This window comes from Plectropomus leopardus, chromosome 2, assembly GCF_008729295.1.
Source record: "Plectropomus leopardus isolate mb chromosome 2, YSFRI_Pleo_2.0, whole genome shotgun sequence".
NCBI classification, from domain to species: Eukaryota; Metazoa; Chordata; class Actinopteri; order Perciformes; family Serranidae; genus Plectropomus; species Plectropomus leopardus.
Window position 1 is genome coordinate 32,188,766 of NC_056464.1, and position 25,314 is coordinate 32,214,079.

Here is a 25,314-nt window from a genome sequence, read left to right on the forward strand (position 1 = left end):
TGACATTCGACAAATTGCCATATTCTCTAATTGTTTATTAGCTTATACATCTATCTATCTATCTATCTATCTATCTATCTATCTATCTATCTATCTATCTATCTATCTATCAGAGGTCAACCAATATAGGTTTTTCTGGACCGATACTGATTATTAGTAACTAATGAGACTGATAACTGATATTTGAAACTGATATGTATTTACAATAAAAATGAAAATCTTTCTTTCAATATTTAAAAAAACTAAATGTAATGTAAAATTTCCTCCAGTGCTGAAACTTGCTTTGCACTTTTTAATCTGTTAAATGGGGCGATCATTAAAATAAATGCTGATACAGATAATTGGCAAAATGCCAAATATTGGCCCCAATAATAAGCCAGGCCGATAATCTGTCCACCCTTTCTATCTATCTATCTATCTATCTATCTATCTATCTATCTATCTATCTATCTATCTAAATACATATCTATGGTAGAGTTAAGTGTTTCCATAAGTTATACAATTTTACACAATTCAAATAGTACCTATAGTGCAAAGAAATACATATTCAATTGATATACATACATACATGTAATGGTTGGTTATGTCAATTTTATGCATATAATAAATAATATATAATAACAGTCCATAATGCAGGCGTCACTCTTCTCCAAAGTAGCAAAATACTTCAGTAACTATTGGTAATTGAAGTGGATATAGCTAATACTGTACTTATTGTTAGGAAAGAGTATGAGTGAAAAACGTTCACTTCTAACAACGTGTTTTTAAATTGCTGCTTTTCTTTAGTAAGTAAAAGACCTGCATATTTGCGCCACAGCTTGCCAATGATGTAAAGCCACCGCGCGCTCTCATTGGCTGTTTAGAAGGATGGGCCTCGAGTGTGGACACACCCCACCAAAAAAAATTGCGTCAGCTACAATATATGAAGCGTAACCCGGCTCCGGTGTGCAAAGAGCCGTTTCCATAAAACCGTACAAGGCTGTACTTCTCTCCTTCTCCTCCTCCAGCTGCTGAGCTCCGACATCCTGGAAGACTTTACATCCGTGAGGCTGGAGGTGAATTAAAGCTGGAGCTGTGAAACCAGACGACGCGGGGCGACAAAAACTCAAGCTGCTGGGCTTTTAAACAGAGAGACACACGAAATATTTAAAGTTTTTATCCTTAAAAACACTCAACTTTAGTTTGAAGTTATTTCACCGGAGCAAAAAAACCCTCTGAGATGACTGAGTGCTGAGCGAAACCCACCGGGAGACCCCGAGGAAGTTTCTCCATCGTGTCAACTTTAACAAAAGAAAAAGAAGACAAAGAATATTTCCCTCCCTGCGCAGCCATGGACTCGGGAAAGGTAAATATATCTGTGACTTATTTTATTTATTTATTATTTTTTACTACAATAGGCTTTTAAGTCCGGCAAAACCAGTTGGGTTGCTTTGTTAGATGCGTGCTGTCAGTGTGTCCGAGTTCACTGAGTTCACAGTATTTTTACCCATGAGGCATTTCCACATGTGCCGTGACGGAGACTCATGATGCAGCTCAAAGCCTGTTTATCTATTGTGTAGTTATTACCCCGCTGTGCTACTAAATAGTGTTGTTTAGTCCCGAAAAGCCTGTTTAAAAGACCATTTTCTCTCCTTTGTTTATAAACTAAAGCAGTCTACTACGCATCTGCTCCGAATAGAAACCTCAAGTAGCTTTATTAGAGTTATTTTTCTTATAAATCCACATAAAAATCCATCTTTTTCGGGTAAATGTGAGCTCACGTGAGGTATTGAAGGCTTTGTGGTGTCTCGCGCGTTGTCAGCGTGCTCCCCGTGTGTGTGATGCAGCATTATGTCACTGCAGACTGGAGTAAAGGCTGGCTGTTCTTGTGAAAGAGGGCTACGTGACTAAAGTTTGATAGGAGCTATTTATACCCAAGAGTCTTTTATAAGACCATGATATAGCTGTGTGTTAGTAGGACGCAGTATTACTCAAGTAAAAGTATCATTATAACAGCATACTCCACTAAACGTAAAAAAATAAATAATTCACGTATGAAAAAGAACAGAAGTATCAGCAAAATCCACTCCAAATACCATTTTATGCACCAGGATATTCTCTGTCAATGTTGCATTAGTATGTCATAAATTAATTGTAGGATCGATTAATCTGCATATTTTCTTAGTTAATCAATTTTAATATCGTCTACAAAAATAGTTATCGGATTCTAAAGTGACAATTTGATCCACAGTCATTTATTATATATTTATTTATTTTTTTATTATTTGAGAAAAAGAAAAGCAGAAATCCACACATTTTGAGAAGCTTATGTTATGCATTTTTTGCTTGAAAATTTTCTATTCCCAAAATTAATTAATCGATTAATTGACTAATTGTTTCAGCTCGATCAAATCATTATTACTAAAGCTAGGTAGTAGCTGGTGAAGGTGAAGCTAATACACTGTTAGCAGATCATAGGTTGTTATGTAAATACATACTGCATATAAAATGTGGAAAAAAAGTTCAATATTTCCCTCTGAAATTGTTAGAATTAGCAGAATATAAAGTAGCAGAATAAAGAAATAAGTAGTGTACAAGTAATTGCTAAATTGCACTGTACTGAGTAAGGGCACTATTAACAGTTAACTAAGTATATCAAATATAATTAAATAAATTTATTTTTAGATTTTTGTTGGTATTGTGCAGTCGTACAATCAACAAATCAATTAACTATTTCAGCCTGTGCTTTTGGTTTGGGACTGTTGGCTGGACAAAACATTTAAAGACATTTAAAAACTTCTCAGACCCTGAAAACTTGTGATGTGCAGTTTTATTACATTAAACAATCGCAAGAAAATACCTTATATAATTTTTAAGTTGCTGAGCATCAAAGACACACCGTAAGAGCATGTATGAACATTTGCAATATCTCTCCAGTGGTTGACACAGCATCATTTTCGTACTTTGATCTAAACAACCACTAACCTCATCTCCATCTCAGTCCCAGTTATAGACTGTGATACTCAGAAAGCAAACATGACATATCTGGTGTTAATACTCTTTCCGTACTGGTGTGGTTTGTGGTCACTGATATACACACACAGACGTGGTGCACAGTGAAGCACGTACGCCAAAAACTTCTCTCTCCTATTTGGTCTCCGATGTCAGACCAGTTAAACCCAGCGGAGCAGCCCAGTCTGACACTGTGGTTAGCTGTCACCAGACACACTGTGCTGGTGGACCTTCAGCTGGATGGGGGTTTGTTGTGGACGTGATGGGAACGGTTCTCTCTGTTCCCAGTTTTCCCACTATGACACCAACACAGTAGATTTCCAGGGAGAGTGAGACTCCACCGAGGGGAATACGCAGTTGCCAACCCCGGGGGTGTCAAAGCTTTGACCCTTTCCTTCCCAGGCTGTTTGCTTTACTGCCTCCTTTTTGTGTTTTGTTGCTTCCAGCAGTGTTGAGCTGTTTTGTGTTTGTTTTTTTTTGCGAGTCTGTAGTTAACGGCAGTTTAGCACGGGCTAATTAACATCTCGTGGTCTGGATTTTCATACCTGGCTTGTTGTGCTTGGTTATGTGCAGATGCAGTCACGTATGTGGAAATTTCAAGTTTTTAGAAAACTAAAAAGTACTGCAGGAAGTGGCAGAACATAGTTTGATTTGCTAAGTGACACAGATTCAGACGTGTTGATGCTCAAATATTAAAACCTGTTTAGCCACCTGTTGTTCCACAAAGGTGTTGTCCTGTTGAAGCCACGCAGTCGGCTTCTTCCATGTTAATGAATGGGGCATTTGCTTCAGGAGAATTTGCATAACTAAATGTCACGTTTAATTGTGTAGAATTTAGGAGGGTTTATTGGCACAAATCAAATATTACATGATAGGTTTGTTTTAATCACCTGAAACTAAGAAGGAGCCGTTTATATCTACGTAGGCAGGGAGTGCTGGGGAGGTTACTTTTGAAATATAATAAGTTGCAAAACTACTAGTTACCTTGTTCAAAATGTAATGATTTCTGTAACTGTTTTAATGACTTTAGCAACCAAGTAATATAACATACTACATTTGATTACTTTTTGATAACTTTTCTAACAAATGTTTTAAACAGGGTAATTACGTGGAAAATATTTAAAAACAAAAGTGCATAAATGCTGCGCTCAAATCTGTCTCAACAGCTGCTGACCCACGTTGTATAAAAATATTATTTTCTCCAACAAAGAATGAAAATGGGAATTGGGGTCAAGCATACAGTTGACCTGCTCTGTTTTGAACGAAACAGCCACTAAACTTTTCATTCCTGACAGACTTGACAGCACAGGTATTTTGATTAGGAGTCCAGAGCCAACAACCGGCCTCACATTGTACAGACTTAATTGCACGCCTTTAATTCCTCTCCATCCATCGCCTTTCAGCCACCTGCCAGCTCCTGCCCTCCTTAAGAAAGTCCAGTAGATTTACTTTCATCTGCATGACTTGTTCCCCTCAGTATGTCTTATAGTGTAACTTGTCAGTTATGTTCTAATGAGGCTTAATGAGAGTTTCCTGCTACAGTTGGGATCAAGAGATCTAGGAAGATTTTAATTGAGATGAACATGCAAGCAAGAGTGCATGTTTAATTCACTTTCTTGAGAAAGTGGATGACGTCTTTGGGCGCACTCTAGTGATCTAGTGATCAACACAGGGTGTTGACTTTTGTCTTTGACTTCTAAATGTATACTTTCACCTCAACATTGCCACTCATCGACTGCTCTGAAGAATCAGTTTGAACTGTCTGACGTGTTGCTGCATAATCTGAAAAAAATACTGATTATTAAGGCTGCTTAGAGGTAAGCTTTGTATGGTTCATTTACATGGAAATATACTTTGTTGACCTCTAAACTAAGCAGTTATATTACTTAATCTGATAATTATGAAACACTCAAACACCTTACCCTGACACACTGTGCCAATGTTTGGCCATTGGTCAATTTTGGGCCATCGTTAAGTATCTGTCACCATAGTTTTAGCAGTGTGTTGCAGTTAGCACTAGTCAACTTTTGCCGGCAGGATCTGAAATGTACACCCACCAAAAGCCAAATGCGGGTAGATTTCCCATTTGTCGAGTAAATCTTTGAGGGCTATAAAAGCCCTTGATGGTTACACTGTATCACTGCTAACCAGAGTCAACTTATTCACATGCTGCGGCTGTGGTGTTATTTAGCTTCAGAAGTTTGTAGTCAACATAATACATTATTATCTGTTATCATAAAAGGCAATTTATCATTTTGTCTGATAAAAACATAGGCTTGGTCGGAAGATCTTTTCATCTATCAGCCACCCTGAGTCTAAAAAATAATTTCAGACCTTGCATACCAGCTTTTTTCAGCGTGTTGAATCAGCGTTGGAGACAGCAGAGGCAGTTGGTTAGAGAGTTAGCTCTTATCAGCAGTTCAGCTCAGTGCACAAGTAGACAAACATAAGTTAAGAAAGCAAACAAACAACTAAAGTCAAGAGGAAGTGAGGTTTAAAACAAACTTGTAATACTAAGTATGATTTTTTTCAGCCATTGAGCTCTTTACAAAACAGTTTCTAATTGTTTGTGTCATTGTTTGGTAGCGCACGGTTAATATCGTTTGTTCTTTCAACATCAGGTTGAGTTGTTAATGTGCAAACTAGCCAGCTAGTTTCTTCTTCCAGTTTCCCTTTTTTAATAGCGAATAGAAACTACTGCCACCTGCTGACATGGAGAGTTATTTCCTCTCAAGCAGGAGCAGAGTGTGTGTGTGTGTGTGTGTGTGTGTGTGTGTGTGTGTGTGTGTGTGTGGGGGGGGTGGGGGGGGGGTTACTGCATCTATGAAGGCTGACGGTAACTATTTATTACAAACTTGCCTTCTTATTTTTCATCGTAACAGTCCGTCATGTGGGATTTGAACTCGGGTTGGGGTTAAAACACTTTACTAAAGACCACATGCTGTAAGTGCAGTCTCTTTTTTCTATGAAAATAATCAAATAATAATCTTTTTGTTTGTATTTGCCACACTTGTGTTCCCAAACATGGAGCCTAACTGTAAATAAACTCTTATCTGATCTCACTCTGACGGGCCAAAGTGTCGCCGGCCCTGACAGATAAGGGGTTAACACTTTCTGTTTCTGTTTACTCGTACTATATGCAACACTTACAAAAAAATAAAATAAATAAACACCCTTAAAATAATGATCTCTAAAGCAGCTAGGAGATGTTTCACAGGTCAAGCATTGAAAAGATAAGTTTCTCATTGTTCTTCAGTGTTTAAATAAAGGTTAATAATAACCAGCAATACCAGGAACCTCACAATGACATGGCACATATTCAAGTCTGTGACGTTTTGCATATACTTGTTTGATATGCAGGTTTTCATAGGCAAATATACCGATCCCTTTCATACTCCCCCTGAAAAAATTGAGCTGCTCATGAACATGAATGAATTTTACCAGAATGTTAAATTGAGGTAAATAACAGAAACACGTCGCTGTTGTTCTGCTGTGGAGTTAATACTAATTTATTTACATCACCCATAGAGTCTCTGTACACACATAATACACAAATAATACACACAAAAGCAACAACAGTAATAGAACTGAGGCAACTGGTTATGAAAGTAGATGTTTTTTTTATTAATCAGACAACACAGCTGAGTGTTTTGTTTTTGTCTGTTTTGTCTGTTTCTTATTTTTACATTGTTTGGCAACTGTTATTATGCTAACCAGAACCCTCTGACAAAAAAAAAGAAAAGAAAAGATTAAACCACAATTATCCAAATGGTTTCTTCAACATCACTTAGATGCAAAAAATTGCCTGTAATCTTGAAATAAATAAATGAATAACGATTTGACATTTTTTGACAGTGTGATAATTATTGATATTCAACTGATGAATTTTTATAAATTTTAAAATTTTAGTCACGTTGCCCAGCCTTATAGCAATCACCAAATTAATTAATGAATTACTTGTTTTAAAAAAAGTGTATATAGCTAGCTAGATAGATAGATAGCATGCATAAGCCATTGTATTTAATTTTCATTTTTTATTTCTTCTTTGAAATTAATATTTAAGCATTAAAGGAGAAAAGAGAGGGGATGACATGCAGCAAAGGGTTGGAGGGTTGGAGTCAAACCTGCGTCCGCTGCAGGGACACAGTCTCTTTACATGGGAAATTAGTCATAGTATCTGCTTTAACATCTGTGCTAATGCATGAAAATATATCCATCTGCATTAAAACAAATCTTTAAAAATGTTTGTAAACTGTCCCGCTCAGCGTGAGGAGGCTTTATAGCTGCACAGTGCTCACAGGAGTGTAGGTGAGGACAAGGCACGTATTAGATTCCCCACAGCTGTGTAAGCTGACACTGTTGAGGTGACGTGTGGAATAACGTGACGGCAGCAGTGTAGGCCATCACCAAGAATCCGGCTCAATCTGGTGAGAAGGAAGTGAGCTGAGCCGAATTACAGTTTACTTCTGCTTCTTTTATTTTTTTAACAACCAAACGCAGCCTCACCCGGTTCTGAGGAAACACTCGCTGAGTCTCAGTGTGATGATTCACAAACTTGTAAGAAACTCTGCAAAGCCCCTCTGTTGCTACCGACAACAGAGACACAAACTGTTGCACAGTTCGGTAGAAATTGGTGAACTGGGAAATGCTTTTGATGGTTATCAAGAGGAGAAATGTTTAGAATTGCTTCCAGTTGTCTGCTGTCTTGAAATTGACCCAGTTTATAATTTCCGTGGAAATTAGGAGTCGCCTCCAGGATGTTTGCCTAAATATTTTTCCTTCCAGATGCTACATTGACTTTACTACTTGTCAGAGGGTGTAACTAAATACATTTACTAAAGTACTGTACTTAAGTACAATTTTGAAGCACTTTAACTTGCAATGCATTTTTTTGTACTTTTACTCCATGACATTTTAGAGGAAAATTTCATGCTTTTTATTTTACACCACTGACAGTTATAGTCAATAGTTACTCTTCAGATGAAGATTCAACAAAGTTTAAAAAAACCCAAACATTTCAAATGTCTGAGTCATCTACAGTCATTTCCTCTCTAAACTTCTCATATGGTTTCATTTAAATAATTGCCTGAATTATCAAACATTTCACAAAAAAGCAAAAATTCAAAATAGTCCAAAAGATAAATACACATTTGTGTATTATAACTTTATATTTGTCTTTTCTTTTTTGTTTAAGCTAAACTAGCTTCTAGCTAAACTTGAATTTGTCGCTGAGATGGTGATTTTGGCTTTCTGTCGTTGGCTGAAACACCGAGTTGGTGTGAATGCAGCCTTTGTATATAAAGCAATTAAAACCAGCTCCACCTCAACCAACTACAACAATAAAACACAGTGCTTACACATGTATGTATTAGTCACAGGGAACAGTTTTCTTCATAACTAGCACACTTACTTTGATACTCTGAGGATTTTCAGTGTTGCTGATAATTTTTACTTAGATGACGTTCTGTATACAGGACTTTTATGTGTAGTGAGTATTTGAGAGTGTTGTATTGGTTCTTTAACTCAAGCTAAGGATCTCAAAAACTCTTCAACCAGTGCCAGATTATAACCCACATTTTAGAGAACTGCTAATTTTTTAACGTTTTTCGTGGTAGCGATGAACAGCTGTACTCCAGCATTCACACACAATGACTTTTTTTGTACATTGTGGATTTCCTGTAGACATTCCTTTTCGTCGTCAACAAGGAAAAAAGCTTCAACAAGACATTGTCATATTTTAAAGAATGACTGTCCCTTCCCTGTGAGCTTGTCAGAGTTGAAGTTACTGTTTCCTGGTTTGGCTCTCTGTGTGGTGAAGCATCAGTACAGTAGATGTACTCGAGAAAAGAGTCACATTTAATAACTAAGCGTATACTTTTAGGGTCAGCAAGAGAGAACTCAAGATCATTATTTCAAGTTTGTTTAATATTTGAGATCAACTTTATGTTTTAAGAGGTTTGGGATGTTGGATGATGCCTGGCTCAAACATAAATAGAGTAGTGATGGTTTACGGAAGCTGTTTATGTAGCTGTAGATGTCCTAATTTGGAGAAATCCCTTCCTAATTTCCTCTTTATACTTTACAGTCTGTAGTCCAATAAAGTCATTTTACTGCGCAATTGAGCGAGAGAGTGGCGTGGTTGAGTGCGAGTTTCTGTTTACAGTAAATGTTTGCACAGATCTTCATTTTCCATTCAGCTGATTTACTCTCATCGCGTGCTTTGTTGATGCGCTCTCTCTCAGTCGTCTTTACTGCTTTCAGTCTTTATCCAATACAAGTCAGTCGAGTCGAGTCTGTGGCGCTAAGCAACCAAAGCCGCTATCAACGTGTTTATTGTGCAAAGGACAATGAATAAATAGAATTTCCTTTTCTGCCTTCCCACAACATGTTTTACATGTAGTTTCACATGCAAAGTGGGCAATTTTTTCATGGACGGCCAGCATTTACATTAAGTGAAGGTATGGGAGGAGAGAAGGCTTATTACACTCACGATTCCCTTGATCTCAATATACCAGGTGCTGATGCTGAAATCTGACACTTTTCAGATGTGTTTAGTTTGGAAAATGAGGGCAAGTTGGTTTTCAGGAGCAGGGTGAGAAATAAGCAAGCAAGTACTTTTTTTTGTTTTGTTTTGTTTTTTTACATTTTCAACATCCTTAATTAAAAGTGGAATTGCAAAAATGTTAACAAATGTCACCGAGATGCGTACAGGCTGATTCTCTTAGCGATTATTGACTTTCCTCTTTACAAGCAGTAAAACCTTTTGTACCATCATGACTAAAAATGTCCATAAATCTTTCTTAACTTTCCCTGTGCAGCTGCTTTCACAGACTGAGAGGCAGACACTTACCTGTGAGAGCATTTCACCAAAAAGCAATGCATTTTTATAGGCGGCAGCTGCTATAAGCAGAGGTGAGTTGTGCAGGAATTTTGATATGTGCAGCCAGAGTTTGACCAAAAATAATTGTGGAGGAATTGACATATGTGGGGCATTAATTCTGTCGAACTGAAACTCTGGAGGAGTTATCTTCAAGAAAAATACTCATAAACAAGTGAGAGCACATCTTTAGCATAAGTCAACAGTTGCGATGACACGCTGGTGCGTCAGTGAACATCACATGCTGAAGTGCAAACTACCCAGGTGTCGTGTAGATGGCTCCCCAAGAAAATAGGCTTCAGTTATTTGTGCCACAGTGCAATGATTTTTTATTTTTTAATTCACCCTTCATCTCAAGTGTTATCGCAGGACCAGTTTTTCTTCTGGGTGTCCTTATAACTGTTTTTATTCTGGATATTCAGACATCAATATTACCAGCTCTTCCATCTTGTCCATCCTACTGCGATGTTCAGAACCATTAGATGCACACTGTAGAGCTACCACACGGCTGTGTGAAAGTCACTTTAGCTACAAAGCATTAAATATCCATCTTAAAATCTAGCTTGAACTGATATTAAAAAGTTATGTAGTTTAAACTGTTGACATGCTTTTTGATAATTATTTGCTTTCTTTAGGACACAACCTGTTATTTATACACATTTCTTTTGTTGGGAACTGTTTTAGGATTTTTTTTTTCAGGGAATTTTAATCCTATTTTGTCTTTTATAAAAAAAATATTCTCTAAACAGAGAATTGCAACTCCCCTAATCAGCTTTATATATACATGTAGATTAGCGTGGTATGCAGTGTAATGCCAGGCCCGTGTGAGTGGACAGCTTAGCCATCATGTGTAAGTAAACAAACAAGAACTCCATTTACAACTGTAAACAAAACAGAAAGCTACAGCTGAGTGAAACATGCCTCAGAGGTTACTAAACATGAGGAACCAGGGAACAAAAAGAGGACCGAAGACTATGGTCATAAAATAGTTTGTGAGGGTGTGACTTCATTGTTTCTCCAGTGAGGAAGTCACGTATTATGTTGCTGGGTATGGTTTCCATGTACGAGGAACAGTATCGAACACACGTTCTTACTGTGACAGGTAGGAGAGGAGTGGCTGAAGAAAGTCCCAAAATATGATGAGTTTAAGTTAGACTGAAACTCATTGGCTTATACAAACAGTATGTGTGGACTGAGGCCAGACTTAGGGAGGTCTTCTTGTATCTGGGTTAAAGGTAAAGATGTTGCTTGATTTCACTTAAACATACTCTGCTGTCCCCTCGTTTGACATCCACAGTAAAGGGAGCTTTGAAAATAATTGCAGCTATTCCCTGGAGGGGGCAGGGTTTGAACAAGTCTCCAGTGAAGACTGTTCCCAGAAGGGAAAGACCGGATTTTTCTGTTTATAGTCAAAAACAGCTGGTAGTTGTTCACTAAAACCTCGTGCTGTTTCTTTTTCGATTTGTATCAGCTGTGGCTCAACAGAATGACATCAGATCTGGTTGGTCTCCTTGTTGGCAGTGTGGCTCCTTTAAGAGCCCAGCTCACGGCACTGAAACGTTTCTGTGTTTATATACATTTCTGGCGAGGACTTGATGACCCTCATAACAAGAGACCCCATTGGCCCAGAAGCGGAGGAGGGTCTTTTAGTGTCTTTAGCCAGGCCCACTGAATGCGCTGGAGTGACTGCGTCCAAAAACACTCAGAAGTTTTATATCTTGCAGCTCTCCTCCCTCTTCAACATGCAGGGGAGGAATTCTGCCCCCCCCCTCCCTAAAAAGTCATTGACTCGTGTTACCCAGGTTACCTCTGTCACCAGGATTACTGTTGGTGATATTACAGAGCAAACACAGTAATTTAAAATAATTTCTGAGGAATGTCCTTTTTATGAAATCTGGGTGCGGGGGGTCACTGCTTGTTTTTATTATGTGGAAGTTTAAAGAATGTTCCAGAGATTCAAGGTTGGAATTAAAGTCTTTAAAGTTCACCCCAAATCCAAAATTACATATTTTTTCCTTTTACTTGTAGTGCTGTTTATCAATATTGATTGTTTTGGTGTGAGTTGCTGAATGTTAGCAATATAAAGTGTACAAATGTCTGCCCTCTCTAGAATATAATGGTGCAATTGAAACTCTGGAAATCCTCTTTGCTTCAGTATGGTGGCTCATGGAGGACCAATGTGGTGAAACGGTTTGTGGGTGTCATGTGTCATTTGGTTCACTCTCACCGCTCTCACAGGATCTCTTCCAGATGCAGCAGACAGATGTTTTTAGTGAAAGCTCTCATAAATCAGCTGCCCATAACCAATGACCAAGTTAATGACCAGCTAGTGAACATACTTGAGCATTTGACAGCTAAAACACCAAATGTTTCCCTCAGGAGTTGTCGAAAATCATAGACAGTTAGAATGACACTAAATACTGGACTAACATCTCCCAGGGGGTTTAATAAAAAACATTGCTTTACATTACTTTAGAAGGTATTAATATGCTGCTATTGTTGTCACAGCCTGTTTGTGCTGCCCCACAGTGGCCTGAAAAATATAGTGTTTTATGAAATGTATCTAAAAATTGCACCTAATCAAGTGACTCCAGGTAACGCCCTGCAAGCAGAGATAGACTGATAAGTGTCTTGCTCAAAGACACGTCATCAGTGTCAACACTGTCTGTTGCCAGTATTTTGTTTTATTACACTTGAGCTGGTCTACAGTTTAAAATAAGTAAAGGTATTCAGGTTTGATCCTTTGCAACCAAACTGTTTGTGTCCTGTTAGAAAATATGTTTAATTTTTGCTCATTTTACCAATGATCCCTAAAGAAAGGTGACATCTTCCCTCGTGAAGGTCGAATCCTCTGTTACCAAAACATTAGGAACCTATCTGCTGTGAATCACTGCGGAAAAGGTTTGGTGTGCGAATCATAAGACTAAAGTCTAAACGTTATTCATCCAGACATGACTGATGGTGAGATATAAAAGATGGAAATAGTGAGCAGCTGCTCTTCTGTTTGTGTCGCTCTAAATTTAATCTGAAGTTAGTGCACTTTTCGGCAGATACGAAAATGTGCCGTAGGTGCGGGACCTTTTCTTGTGTTTTCAGGTCATTTTTTAAGCAGTTCATCTTCCAAACTGAAAGTAGACGAGATAGAAGATTTCATGGATAACAGAAAGGTTAAAATTGACGCTAGGGGCTGTTTTTTGTCTGTCTGAAAAGAAAAAAGAGACAGCGACATACTTGCTTTGGTTTATTAACTTTATGGTATGAAGAAAATCTCTACTAATCTACTGGGCTTTGCTGATGTGGAGCATCAAGTGAACTCTGTAATAACAGGAACACAGACAATAAAAGGCAGACCTGAGTCTAACCTGGACCTCTTCCAAGAAGCGGGTTTATTCAGTTATATCTGGATAACTATGTTGAGTAAAATGTGGGGCCTCCTCAGACCTACAGAGAGTGTTTTTCAGGAGAAGTTGCCCAAATAACTCAGTAAACATGCCTCAGGGAACAGGTGTCTGTGTGACTGTTGGCTGTGGATGTACTCATATCTTCATCTCTTCCTTGTTTGTCTTGTTCATTTGGGTGTCACAGGGTGCCTTTTTTATGAGCCGTCAAATTTCGTGTTGCTTAACAGGGCCGGATACTAAACATCTTTGAGATATTCCAGGATGTTTCTGACAGTGAATGCATTATACTTTAAATGAACACGCGGTGAGGATAAAGTTAGCAGCTGACCAAACAGAACATTTTAAGTCCATGTATTTCCAGGGTGCCTGAAGTACAACCGCAAGTTTTAAAAATAAAAGCCTGCGATACAGCAACATGTTGTCTTTTTTTAAATTTCATAAACAGATATACCTGAGACTTCTATTAAGCGGAGTGTGTTTTCCAGGATATGGGCAAAATGATGCAACTGTTCGTCTCACTATTTGCTCTCATACCAGCTCTTGTACCAATGAATTCATTTGTCCACTGGGCTGAAAAGATGTAAAACTGGTCAGACTGGTCTCTTCACTAACATGACTTCCTCCGCTCTATTGTCTTACAGCAAATAACGTTTCCGTTGATGTTGAGTGTGGGGACAGCTGTGATTGGCTCCCTGCAGTTTGGCTACAACACTGGTGTCATCAATGCCCCTCAAAAGGTGAGTTAAATGTCTGCAAGCATGTTGTTCAAACACCAAAGAGATTTTATGGTTCGTTTTAGCCCACAAAGATGCAACATTAATAGGTTTGCATCGGAGAAGGGTGATATATTAATTACGCTCGATGTGTTTGCAACCTCGGAGCATCAGTAAGACTTGAAAACATTATCACAATATAAACTGGAGCGCTGTTAGTTTGTTTCCTGCTCACAGTGAATAAATTCTCATGTTTTACGGCACCGCTGTAACAGTTCAACTTTATGCTAACTATCAACAGCTAACTGTTGTCGGGGAAGCATCAAGTTCACAGCAAAAAAACATCAACACTGTCAGCCTGATAATAAAAGCACCAGAGGATCGACTTTATCTAATTCTAACAAGACTGCATTTAACTTTATAATGACAGTATTTCATGTAAGTTTATTATAATATTACTAAATTCAAGTTTATTGCAACAGTATGTTATTTAATTAAAGAATAATTGTACTTTATCAAACTTTATGTTTGTGTAACTTTATTATAACAGTACTTTATTTGACTCCACTGCAACAGTACTCTAACTATTATAACATTACTTTATATTTAATTTTATTATAATAGTACTTAAGTTAACTTTACTGCAACAGTGCCTAATTTAAATTCATTACAACAGTACGTTGTTTAACTTTACTGTAACAGTTCTTTGTTTAACTGTATTATGAAAGAACTTCATTTAACTCTAATTATAACAGTACTTTATTTAAATTAATTGTAACAGTACTTTATTTAAATTAATTGTAACAGTACTTTATTTACCTTAATCATGACAGTACTTACGTTGCTTTATTATAACAGTGCTTTGTTTAACTTGATTATACCAGTAATTTATTTAATTTTATTATAACAGTATTTTAACTTGATCATAACAGTACTTTATTTAACTTTGTCATATCAGTAGTTTATTATCTTACTTATAACAATACTTAATTTAACTTTATCATAGCAGTACTTTATCTAACTTAATACTACCTGTTGTGTTGCCGTACAGTATTTTAGGAGTATACAGTAGTTTAAAAGGAGTTTTTAAAATATCAAGATATTTCTTGTGTATTGCAATGCAGTCTAGAAATACTGTAATATTATTCAAAGATCATATCAACCAGCTCTAGTTTGTAACATTTGTGTGCTGTCATTCCTTACAGTATGTCCTTCTCCCTGCCGAGCCAGCTCCACTGCTGCTTGTTAATTCACTTGCTGGATTGGAAAACAGGACAGAAAGTGGAGCCAGGGTGGGGTTAAGGGTTGAGATAATAATAGCTACATCCAGGCCTATCAGGCCCAAGGACATCTGTATTAACAGACTCTGAGTGATTCCTGTGTAAAGAGTGTATCCATGCCCAAAAATGGACCTCTGCTGACCTGCAGCAGGCTGGGAAAGGCTAGACGAGAAAACTCTGAGGAAATGAAATAAAGGAGCTAGACAGTCACCTATCCCCGTAACAAAGCAAAGCCCCCTGCAGACTAAATCTACAGTAGGTTTTATTAGCAGACAGGCACACTAAAGAAACTCATTTCCTGGAGAATGTCAATATTGCATCAGTAACCTCTGTCTGGTTAGTTTGCGTTGGTCTGAACACACCCTGTGGCTACACAGCTCGGTCCACAGGTCACAGGTGTGTCGCCAAGCCAGAGCTCTGCCTGCTCTTTTATGTTAACCTTTGACATATGCAAAGTCCTTGATGCGCTGGAGACCGACTGTCACTGTGATCTACAGTCGCAGCAGCTGTTTGTGGCGCTCCTCCGGTGAGGACAGACTGATTTTCACCTGCTCGTCCACCGTCATCACACTGTCAAAGCTGTGCTGGACTCTGATGTGACGGATGCTTTGTAAATGAGAGCAGCTTTCATCCATTGTCTCTCTGAATAGTTGTGGGAAAGACAGGATACATTTACTTACTGACATGAAATAGACAGAAGTGAGAGTCTTGGTCGAGATATGATCTTTTATTAATTTCGTCTTGAGTCATAAAGAGCAGAAGTGGGCTGCACATGTTAAAGAGGGAATTTTAGGCCTTGAGCCATTTGTGAAAAAACTATGCAATCATCATGAATTGTGCAAACATATGAAGCTCAATGTTAGACTTTGTGTTGTTTTGTGAACTGGTATTTATGTGTTCAGTCAGTCTAGGGCTGCAACTAAAATGTAATTGTTGATTATTCTATAAATTATTTTAATTGTTAATTAATTGAATGAACATTCATAAACTGAACGATATTTAGTTAACAGTTATATAAAGCAGACAAAAGCAGCAAATTATCACATTTAAGAAGCTCGGGCCAGATACTGTTTGTCATTTTCTGGCAAAAAAAAACCACTTAAAGGTCTAATGTGTAGGATTTAGTGTCTAGAGAGCATCTAAAGCCAGTGTTTGTACATTTTGGGCAACTGTAAAAAACAACATAGCAGACTCTGGAAGAGGACCGGCTCTGTATGTACATACTAAGGAAATGAAAACACTAACTATTCTCAGCTTCAGGTGACTAAACACTAATGATAACGTAGTTCTAAACATTATATACCTTTTCTGACGACAGATGTCCCTAAATCCTAAACACCGGACCTTTAAATAATCTTTGCAGATGCAGTTTGGTCTTACTTGCTGAAAAGTGGGGCTACAATGATCAAATTATTGATTGGCAACTATTTTGATATTTTGATAATTGCTTTAGTTATTTGTTAAGAAAAAAAGCCAAACATTTGCTGGTTTTAAGCTTCTTAAATGAGATATTTAGATTTTTTTCTTAGCTTTGGATTTTTTGACTGGATGAAAACATCATCCTTGGTTTTGGGAAATTACACAGGCATGTTTTACTACTTTTATCAATTTTATTGACAAAACAATGAATCATTTAATCTAGAAAATAATGCTACCTACTGTTAGTTGCAGTCACTAAAACATAATCAAGAGCTACTGATATTTCAAAATATTTATTGGCTCCACAAGTCATGTGTAGCACAGATTTGCCTCCACCGTGAAAACAGCACGTGTTCGTCTTCATGCAGCTCGGCTCAGGAGCTCTGAGTGCTCTGTGAGTGGCTGAGTGAGGGGCTGCAGACTGAGAGGGAGGCGGTAAATATGTGGTCTGTTACACACTGGGCTAGTGTGAACCTGCCCTCCTGGCTCTTTATCCCCTTTCCAAATACTTGGCCCTAGGTCTCACACAAACACACACACACACACACACACACACACACAAACACTCTTGAAGGTCTGAGCAACATCACATGCAGAAAAACTGTTACTCAACACTGGCTCTTAATCCGTCATTAGTTAATGACCACTTAAGAGGCTATAGCGTTACAAATACAGCTTTTATATAGCAACAGCACTTTAAATTATCACCAGCACCTCTCCCCTCGGTGCTCCAGAATGTCATAAAAGCTGCACTGATGCTGCTGCTGCTGCCCGTGACGCAGACCGAGTGCTGTGTTAGAGCGTCTCTGATTAGATATGCTCTTTCAGGGACCAAGCTGCTGCCCGTCAGCCTGGGACACAAAGCACATAATATCCTTGTTTGGAAATTTAACCAAATGGTCATCTGTGTTTTGTGTATAAGAGTTTAATTTTAGAAACATGAGTGTTTCTGAACCTTTCTTAGATCAACTTTTCCTTGAGTTTATTGCTATTCATGACAACTTCTAAAAGTTGCTCCTCCTGGAGCAACACATCTGAAACACTGCTGCAAAAATATTGCCTCCTGTGTGCTATGTTATTTTTAGGACCTATTTAAAATCAGAACCTGTGGTTAAAAATACAAGAAAAACCGAGCAGAAATCTACAACAAACTCTTAATTATTCTTCTACTTGTTCGATCAAAGGACTGTCTCATTTGTTTGAATCAATTTAATTTTCACTCTGTGCGTGCTGAATACAGCGCTCACCTTGACGACTCGGCTGCCAGCCAGCTCTGCTGACAGCATGAATAGAGAGCTTGTTTCATTGTGTGGTTTGAGCCAGCTGGTTTGGACCGCGTGGTCTATTCAGAGTAAGACTGGCGAAGAGAACACACAATTATTATGTAACTTTGCAAGATCAGACATTCAAGTTAGTGAAAGTGTCACTTAAGCTTTAGTGTGATAATAACACTTAATCACATTTTGTTTCGATTCATTTATTCTCTGAGATCTGGTCAACAATTCACATGTCTGGAAACAATCTACTACAGGCTCCACACAGCGCCGATAAAAAGTACCAAAGCACTGAAGTCAAGTATAAGTACCCTTAAATTGCACTTTAACCCTTGAAACCTGCAAATTATCTTGATTTTTTTAAAAAACATGGGAAGAAAGCAATGAGCAACAAAAGAATGACCCAAAAATAGCAGGATATTAGTAAAAAGTATAAGAAAATTATTTCCTGAGAATTAGCAAACAAAACAGTTAAACAAAAGTTAAAAAAACAAACAAACAATAAAATTACCTGGGAAAGTGCATTAAAATTATTATAATTATGTAGTATAATTTAAAGAAATGAATTCTGATAAAATAAATATACCCTTTTGTTTTTTCCCCCTAGACATTTGTCCCCAGCTTTTTAAAAATGATTTTCTAAATCATCTAATTTCTTGAAACTTGTGGAACATTTATTACCAATTTGCTCACTGACCTTTTCCCCATGTTTCTGAAATAAAATGCACTAATTTTCTGATGGTTCAAAGCTTTAATAATAATAAATAATAATATAATAATAATAAACTTTATTTGTATAGTAGCTTTCATACAAGAAATGCAGCCTAAGGTGCCAAGAAAGAAATTAAATGCACCAAGTGCTTCACATCAAAACACATAAAAGACAAAAAAAGATATAATAAAACCTGCATGTAGAAATAAAATAAAATCAGAATAAAATACACAGAATGCATCCTTAAATGGATAAAATCCACTTAATAATACTAGGAAAAGCAAGATAAAATAGGGATAAGATGCATATTATAAAATGGTAAATAACATAAATAAAATATAATCCACAGACATTATTAATAAAATAAGCATAAAATAGAGTATATAAAATGCATAAAATCAAGGAAAATACAACATCTTAAAGTTACTTGTAAAAGACGTCTGAAAGCAGCACAAAAAAGTAATGTCAAAGAGTTAAACACAGTTCAAACACAGTGGATAAATGCACTTTAGTTATAGTCCACCATGGCCTGCAAATATATAAACACAGAGATCAGCAAGAGCTCTTCTTAATAAGGCAGGTTTTAATAGGAAGCTGTTATTGGTACAGTAGAGTGTATGATGACTTATTTGTTATGTCACTAAGGTCTTGTGGGTGTAAGTTGATAGTGGACTTGACCCAGGCCTTGTGTCAAAAGTATCAGTCTCCACCTATATGTATCCCTCCATCCGAACAAATTATAGCATCACTATTCATAACTAGTTGGCAAGGACAGCTGCTGAGTTTTTATTCCACATGCAGCTCCAGTACATTTAGTGCCCTGGTACATATACAAATATAGGTGATGTTCCACTATCGCAGAGGCACATGACAGATCTGGAGCAGAGCATCTGGTAACGAGAGAAGTGGTGGTGACTGGGGGGAGGTCGGTCAGAGACATACTGGTGAAGTCACAGAGTTCTGGGCGGCTGCAGACAGGGTGGTGACCTTTCTGAATCATATGAGAGGTGTCAGTGTGATGCACACATAAACAGACGCAGCCTCTTCAACTTGACCTCTGTCACCAGCTCGACTGGGCGTGTTTGTCAACATGATGAGGATGGAGGAAGGAGGGGGAGGGGAACAGAAACTTGAAACTTACAGTGAACTTCCTGGTTACTGGGAAACATTAAGATCTCTAGGTGCTGCCATCAGCTGGTCACAAAGCAACAGCTCAGCCATGCACAGCCGTGTTTTGGCTCGAGAAAGAGGAAAACAAAAGGCACATTATCTGATTTTCTAAGAGCTTATGTAACTTTGTGTGTGTGTGTGTGTGTGTGTGTGTGTGTGTGTGTGTAAATTCACAGGGATGTACATATGATGTTATAGCTAAAGTTCATAAATTAATTGAGGAACTAACTAAGAACTAAGAAGGGATAGGAAATAATACGTTCACAAATTTTAGTTGGTTATTAAAATCTATTCATTGAGTTGTAAATATTATCATTCATCTTAATTATTGTTATTTTGTTTTATTTTTCTTTTCTTTTTTATTTCACATAAATGAATACCAGTCAATCAAAAATCTTTCGCACTATGACATAATACCACATCTTTACTGATGATCCTGTTTTTTTTCAAGTTGTATGCATTATAAAACATGATTTAGTCCATTTAATTGAGAGAAAACTGCTTAGAACATATAAAATATATAATAAATATTAATGATTCGTTTTTTTTTCTCCCTGTGGCAGATCATTGAGTTGTTTATCAACGAGACGTGGTATGATCGCTATGAAACGCCCATCACTAAAGGCTCCCTCACGGCCATCTGGTCCATCGCCGTCTCCATCTTCTCTGTTGGTGGCATCTTCGGCTCCTTCTCCGTTGGACTCTTTGTCAACCGCTTTGGAAGGTGAAAAGAAAACAAAATCCTGAGTCGCACAGAGTCACAATAGCATGTTAGCCTTGGGCCTCTCTGAAAGAAATAGACTGTGAGGAGTACATTTTCTCTATAAAAAACAAATAAAGAAATTGTTAGAGTGAAAGTTTGTTAGTTAAGTGTAATCTTAGAGTTTTAGGTACTTATCACTACATTAAATATATTTATATCTTTTAGGGAACAATTTTAAAAAACAAACATTTCAGGTTTTTTTTCTTCGATCATTTTAGTTCATCGGTCACATACAGTCCAATTTAATCTTAAGTGGGCCACACCAGTGAAATCATCGTATAATAACCTATAAATAACAACACCTCGAAATATTTCCCTACATTCCCTACAAGTACGTTCAAAAAAGATCCATTTACAAAACATGATGAAGAGACTGAGATTTCTCAAGACAAAGAAGTGAATATGTCTGTTTTTCCATATTCAGTCAGTCTATTCCTCATTTTAACCTTTATGAATCAAACTATCGTTACAGGTATTTATTAATAAATTATGAAGTTATGCATTTCTAAATTGAACATTTTTGAACAACACTTACAGTTGCAATAAAGATGAATTAACAATTTTGATAACACTATAAGAATCTGAAACGTGTCAGTGTAATTTACAGATATGATTTCAGGTCATTTTTTTCATCATCTTGTTCTCTGTCGCCCACAGGAGGAACTCTATGCTCATAGCCAACATCCTGGCCTTCATAGCAGCCGCTCTGATGGGCTTTTCGAAGATGGCGAGCTCCTGGGAAATGCTGATCGCTGGTCGTTTTGTGGTGGGCCTGTACTCCGGTCTCTCCACAGGCTTCGTGCCCATGTATGTGGGTGAGGTTTCCCCAACAGCTCTTCGAGGAGCCCTGGGGACCCTCCACCAGCTGGGTATTGTCCTCGGCATTCTCATCGCACAGGTTAGTAATTTTCCAGTAGTTTTATTTTAATACCGTAACACATAAGGTTTAGTGTTTATATAACAGTTCAACATTGTGTTTTTTTGTGTGTGTGTTTGCATTCTACTATGTAATTTTTATTTACACACGTATGCTGAAGCTTTTGGTTTGCAGGTGCTTCATATGTGTGACGTGTGTCTGGGTTGATTTTAGGTGTTTGGATTGGAGGGGATCATGGGCAATGACAACTTGTGGCCGCTCCTCTTGGGCTTCACCTTCATCCCGGCTGTTGTGCAGTGCATCCTGCTGCCCATCTGCCCCGAGAGCCCCCGTTTCCTGCTCATCAACAAAAACGAAGAGAACAAGGCCAAGACTGGTGAGTTTACACACACATGCATAAGTGCTCACAGAACTTAGAGCTTGAAGTGGATGTATTTGGTCAGACACTGAATTGATCTTGTTCACATTAAACCTGTGTGGATTGGATAGGTCTTCCAAGATGGAAAATGTGTGTGATGTGTTTACATCCATGTTTCACAGACATGGACATAAACTGTAACTAGAGAAGGAAAGATTCATGAGAGACATATTTTTATCCTAAAATAATAATAACAGGTGCAGCATGTAGAGTTAACAACCTGCTTTCTCTCTGCATATTTTCAGTGTTGAAGAAGCTCCGCGGCACCACAGACGTGAGCTCTGACATGCAGGAGATGAAGGAGGAGAGCCGGCAGATGATGAGGGAGAAGAAGGTGACCATCCCGGAGCTTTTCCGCTCACATCTCTACCGCCAGCCCCTCCTGATTGCTGTCGTCCTGCAGCTCTCCCAGCAGCTGTCTGGCATCAACGCTGTGAGTGTCCAGGCTTAGACATTATCCTACTGTTCACTCTGAGATTCTGAACAAAAGACACAGAAACCACAGAGAGACATCACTTCATCTCTGACATGCTTGGTACACATTCACACGTGAGCTACATCAGAAATAGAAGAAGATATCCCGAACAAACCAACCTGTCAACTGTGTAAAAAAAGGAAACTCATTTTCAATCTTTGTGGTTGTCATTCTTTGTAGGTGTTCTACTACTCCACGTTAATCTTTGAGAAAGCCGGAGTTGAGCAGCCTGTCTACGCTACCATTGGGGCCGGTGTAGTTAACACAGCTTTCACTGTGGTGTCGGTAAGTACGGCATTAAATTTTTACAAATTTGCAGTGAAATCATCTTGACAATACAGTAAAACATACATGTCAAAGTCAGAGATATTTTCACTAAGATAATTGTCATTTTTAGGATCCTTCATTGTTGTTTTTTTGACATAACTCCTCATTTTCTTTCACTTCACATTTCAAAATTTAGTTTGCAGTCAAACTTTGTGATACTTTTGTATGTTGTGCCAAAACTGTAAATTATAGTAGTTTAATATTAAGTATAAAAGCTTTATTGAAATACGTACAGTTTGCAGTCAAGATCAGGACAGCACTCTGATTATAGCATTTTTTATTGTCACACAGATGTTTTGGGGCAGATGTTCTTCTTAAGAGTGTATATTTAACAATATCACAAACCCCTACACGTGGGGTTAATTATAAGACCACACATGGAAACAAGTATAGTGCATCCCAGCAGGGGGAGCCAACATTTTCAGCCACTAATATGTATTTCAATCATAAAGAAAAAAAACAATAAAAATAAATATATAAAAAAAGATGAATAATTAAATAACAATAACCATAATGATGGAAATTATTACTATCATTAATAATAATAATAATAATAAAATGAAAATTAAATGGAAAAAAGTCAAATGAAAAAAATAAATAAAATAATATGAATACTAAATTAAAAGAAAAAAAATCTAAGAAGCATGCAAATAAAAATCTACCAAAATGAAATACTTCACATGGACATTTAACAAATAAACAATAAACTGATTCTGCCTTTAACCCAAATGTCAACACCAGACTTGTATGTTGTGCCAAAACTGTAAATGTAACATGTCTTCCTGTGCACTGAGCAGCAAGTAAAAAAGCTTTATTGAACTACGTACATTTTTTAAAACTGCACTGACCCAGTCGCTCATCTTTATTTTTCCCTGCAGCTGTTTGTCGTGGAGCGTGCAGGACGTCGGTCTCTGCACCTGCTGGGGCTGCTGGGAATGGCCGCGTCTGCTGTCCTAATGACTATCGCCCTGGCTCTGCTGGTCGGTTTCTGTTAAATCCTTAAGACAATGTGGTTATCAATAAACCCACAGAGTAAAAAGAGGCAACTAACCTCCCCTTTTTTACCTCTTCTCACAGGAAGTGAAAGGGATGTCGTATTTGAGCATTGTGGCCGTCTTCGCCTTTGTTGCGTTCTTTGAGATCGGACCGGGTCCCATCCCCTGGTTCATCGTGGCAGAGTTGTTCTCGCAGGGACCCAGGCCTTCAGCCATCGCTGTGGCTGGTCTCTCCAACTGGACTGCAAACTTCATAGTGGGAATGGGCTTCCAGTATGTCCAGGTGAGTGGATTAAATAACAAGAGAAAACTTCTGGATCCAGTATTAGTGTTTATGAAACATTTTATAAAGTCATACGTGAAAAAAAAAAAAAAATAGACAAACAGAGATAAAATTCTCACGTTTAGTTGAATTTATGAGCAATTGTTGATCTTCAGGGGAATTTCAGGGGAGTGCCTCAATATAAACATGAATAAATGGTCATTCATCTATTTGTTCAGAATTTTAAAAACTGTATTGCCTTTTCTGCTGCAAATCTGGTTCAATCTTGAAGTATTGAAACTTAAACATGGAAATTAATTGTGGCATGTTTAAGAACTAATCAACTTTTGTTTGCCAAGTATGTGTACACATACAAGGACTTTAAGGGGTTCATTTATTTTGCTTTGCTCTCAAACTTACACAGAAATAGACATAAAAGGTAAATATGTTTTTTTTTATGTATATGGACATATGATATGGTATTTGTATGATGTCGAAATCATTTTATTGTGAAATATTTGCAGGACCGTGTTTCTGACTGTGCAGGAGCACGGCTTCATTAGTTCATTAGTACTTTAAAAAGTCACATTTTCAGATTTCAGATTTATTGAGCGCTAATTCAGGTTAGGACTCTACTAAATAAATGTCTCCTCTCTTGTCTCTCCTCACAGGAGGCATGCGGCGCTTACGTGTTCGTCATCTTCACTGTGCTGCTGCTCTTCTTCTTCATCTTCACCTTCTTCAAAGTGCCAGAGACCAAGGGCCGGACGTTCGACGAGATCGCTGCTGGCTTCCGCCAGACGGCCGCCACCGGAGGAGAAAAGCACTCACCAGAGGAGCTCAACAGCCTGGGAGCAGATTCTCAGCTCTGACTGATTTCAACATCTAAACAAACTCTTTCTCTGACCCAGGAGGGACGAGAAGGGTCTACTAACTAGAAGTAGACGCATCTTTTGGTAGAATAATTTCCACACTGTCAACACATTTCGGGCGTCATTACCAAACATAGAGCAGCCCTGTGTGATTCTCCAACATGACGTCCTCTGCTGCCCCTCTCATGTCACACAAAGAAACAAAAAACTCGATGGGCACTATGTCGCCTCATGTGGAGAGGGGAGTTAAGGATAGATGGGGAAGGTTTTTAATATTTTAAAGAAGAAAAAGAAGTGTCTGCATCAATCAACCAGCCTTTTTTAATTTTTCTTTTTTTCACTGAATATGTTACTGATGTGTGCTTTTGCTCTGTTCTTTGTAGCCTCTTACCATAAACTTTGTTTTTATCTGGTTTAGGAGTGCTGCAGCTCTAGATCAGTTCACTGTGCAAAATACTTATCCATCATACTGTAACGCTGTATCACTG

At 37.9% G+C, this 25,314-nt stretch overlaps 1 protein-coding gene across 1 annotated transcript; it reads left to right on the plus strand.

Annotated features, from left to right (window-relative positions):
• The first annotated feature begins 929 nt into the window (after positions 1-929).
• Positions 930-24,890, plus strand: slc2a1b (solute carrier family 2 member 1b). Its single transcript, XM_042508960.1, has 10 exons — positions 930-1,345; positions 13,911-14,006; positions 20,401-20,561; positions 21,258-21,498; positions 21,691-21,853; positions 22,141-22,328; positions 22,551-22,655; positions 23,576-23,677; positions 23,775-23,975; positions 24,626-24,890. Exons 1-10 carry the CDS (start codon positions 1,331-1,333, stop codon positions 24,824-24,826), a joined length of 1,473 nt encoding a protein of 490 aa, XP_042364894.1. The 5' UTR covers positions 930-1,330; the 3' UTR covers positions 24,827-24,890.
• Positions 24,891-25,314: the final 424 nt, after the last annotated feature.

What these genes read in the sequence shown, in the direction of transcription:
- slc2a1b (XM_042508960.1), top strand. An exon ending in AGCTGTCTGGCATCAACGCT is followed by an intron (nt 22,329 to 22,550) that starts GTGAGTGTCCAG and finishes CATTCTTTGTAG; the next exon opens with GTGTTCTACTACTCCACGTT. An exon ending in TGGGCTTCCAGTATGTCCAG is followed by an intron (nt 23,976 to 24,625) that starts GTGAGTGGATTA and finishes CTCTCCTCACAG; the next exon opens with GAGGCATGCGGCGCTTACGT.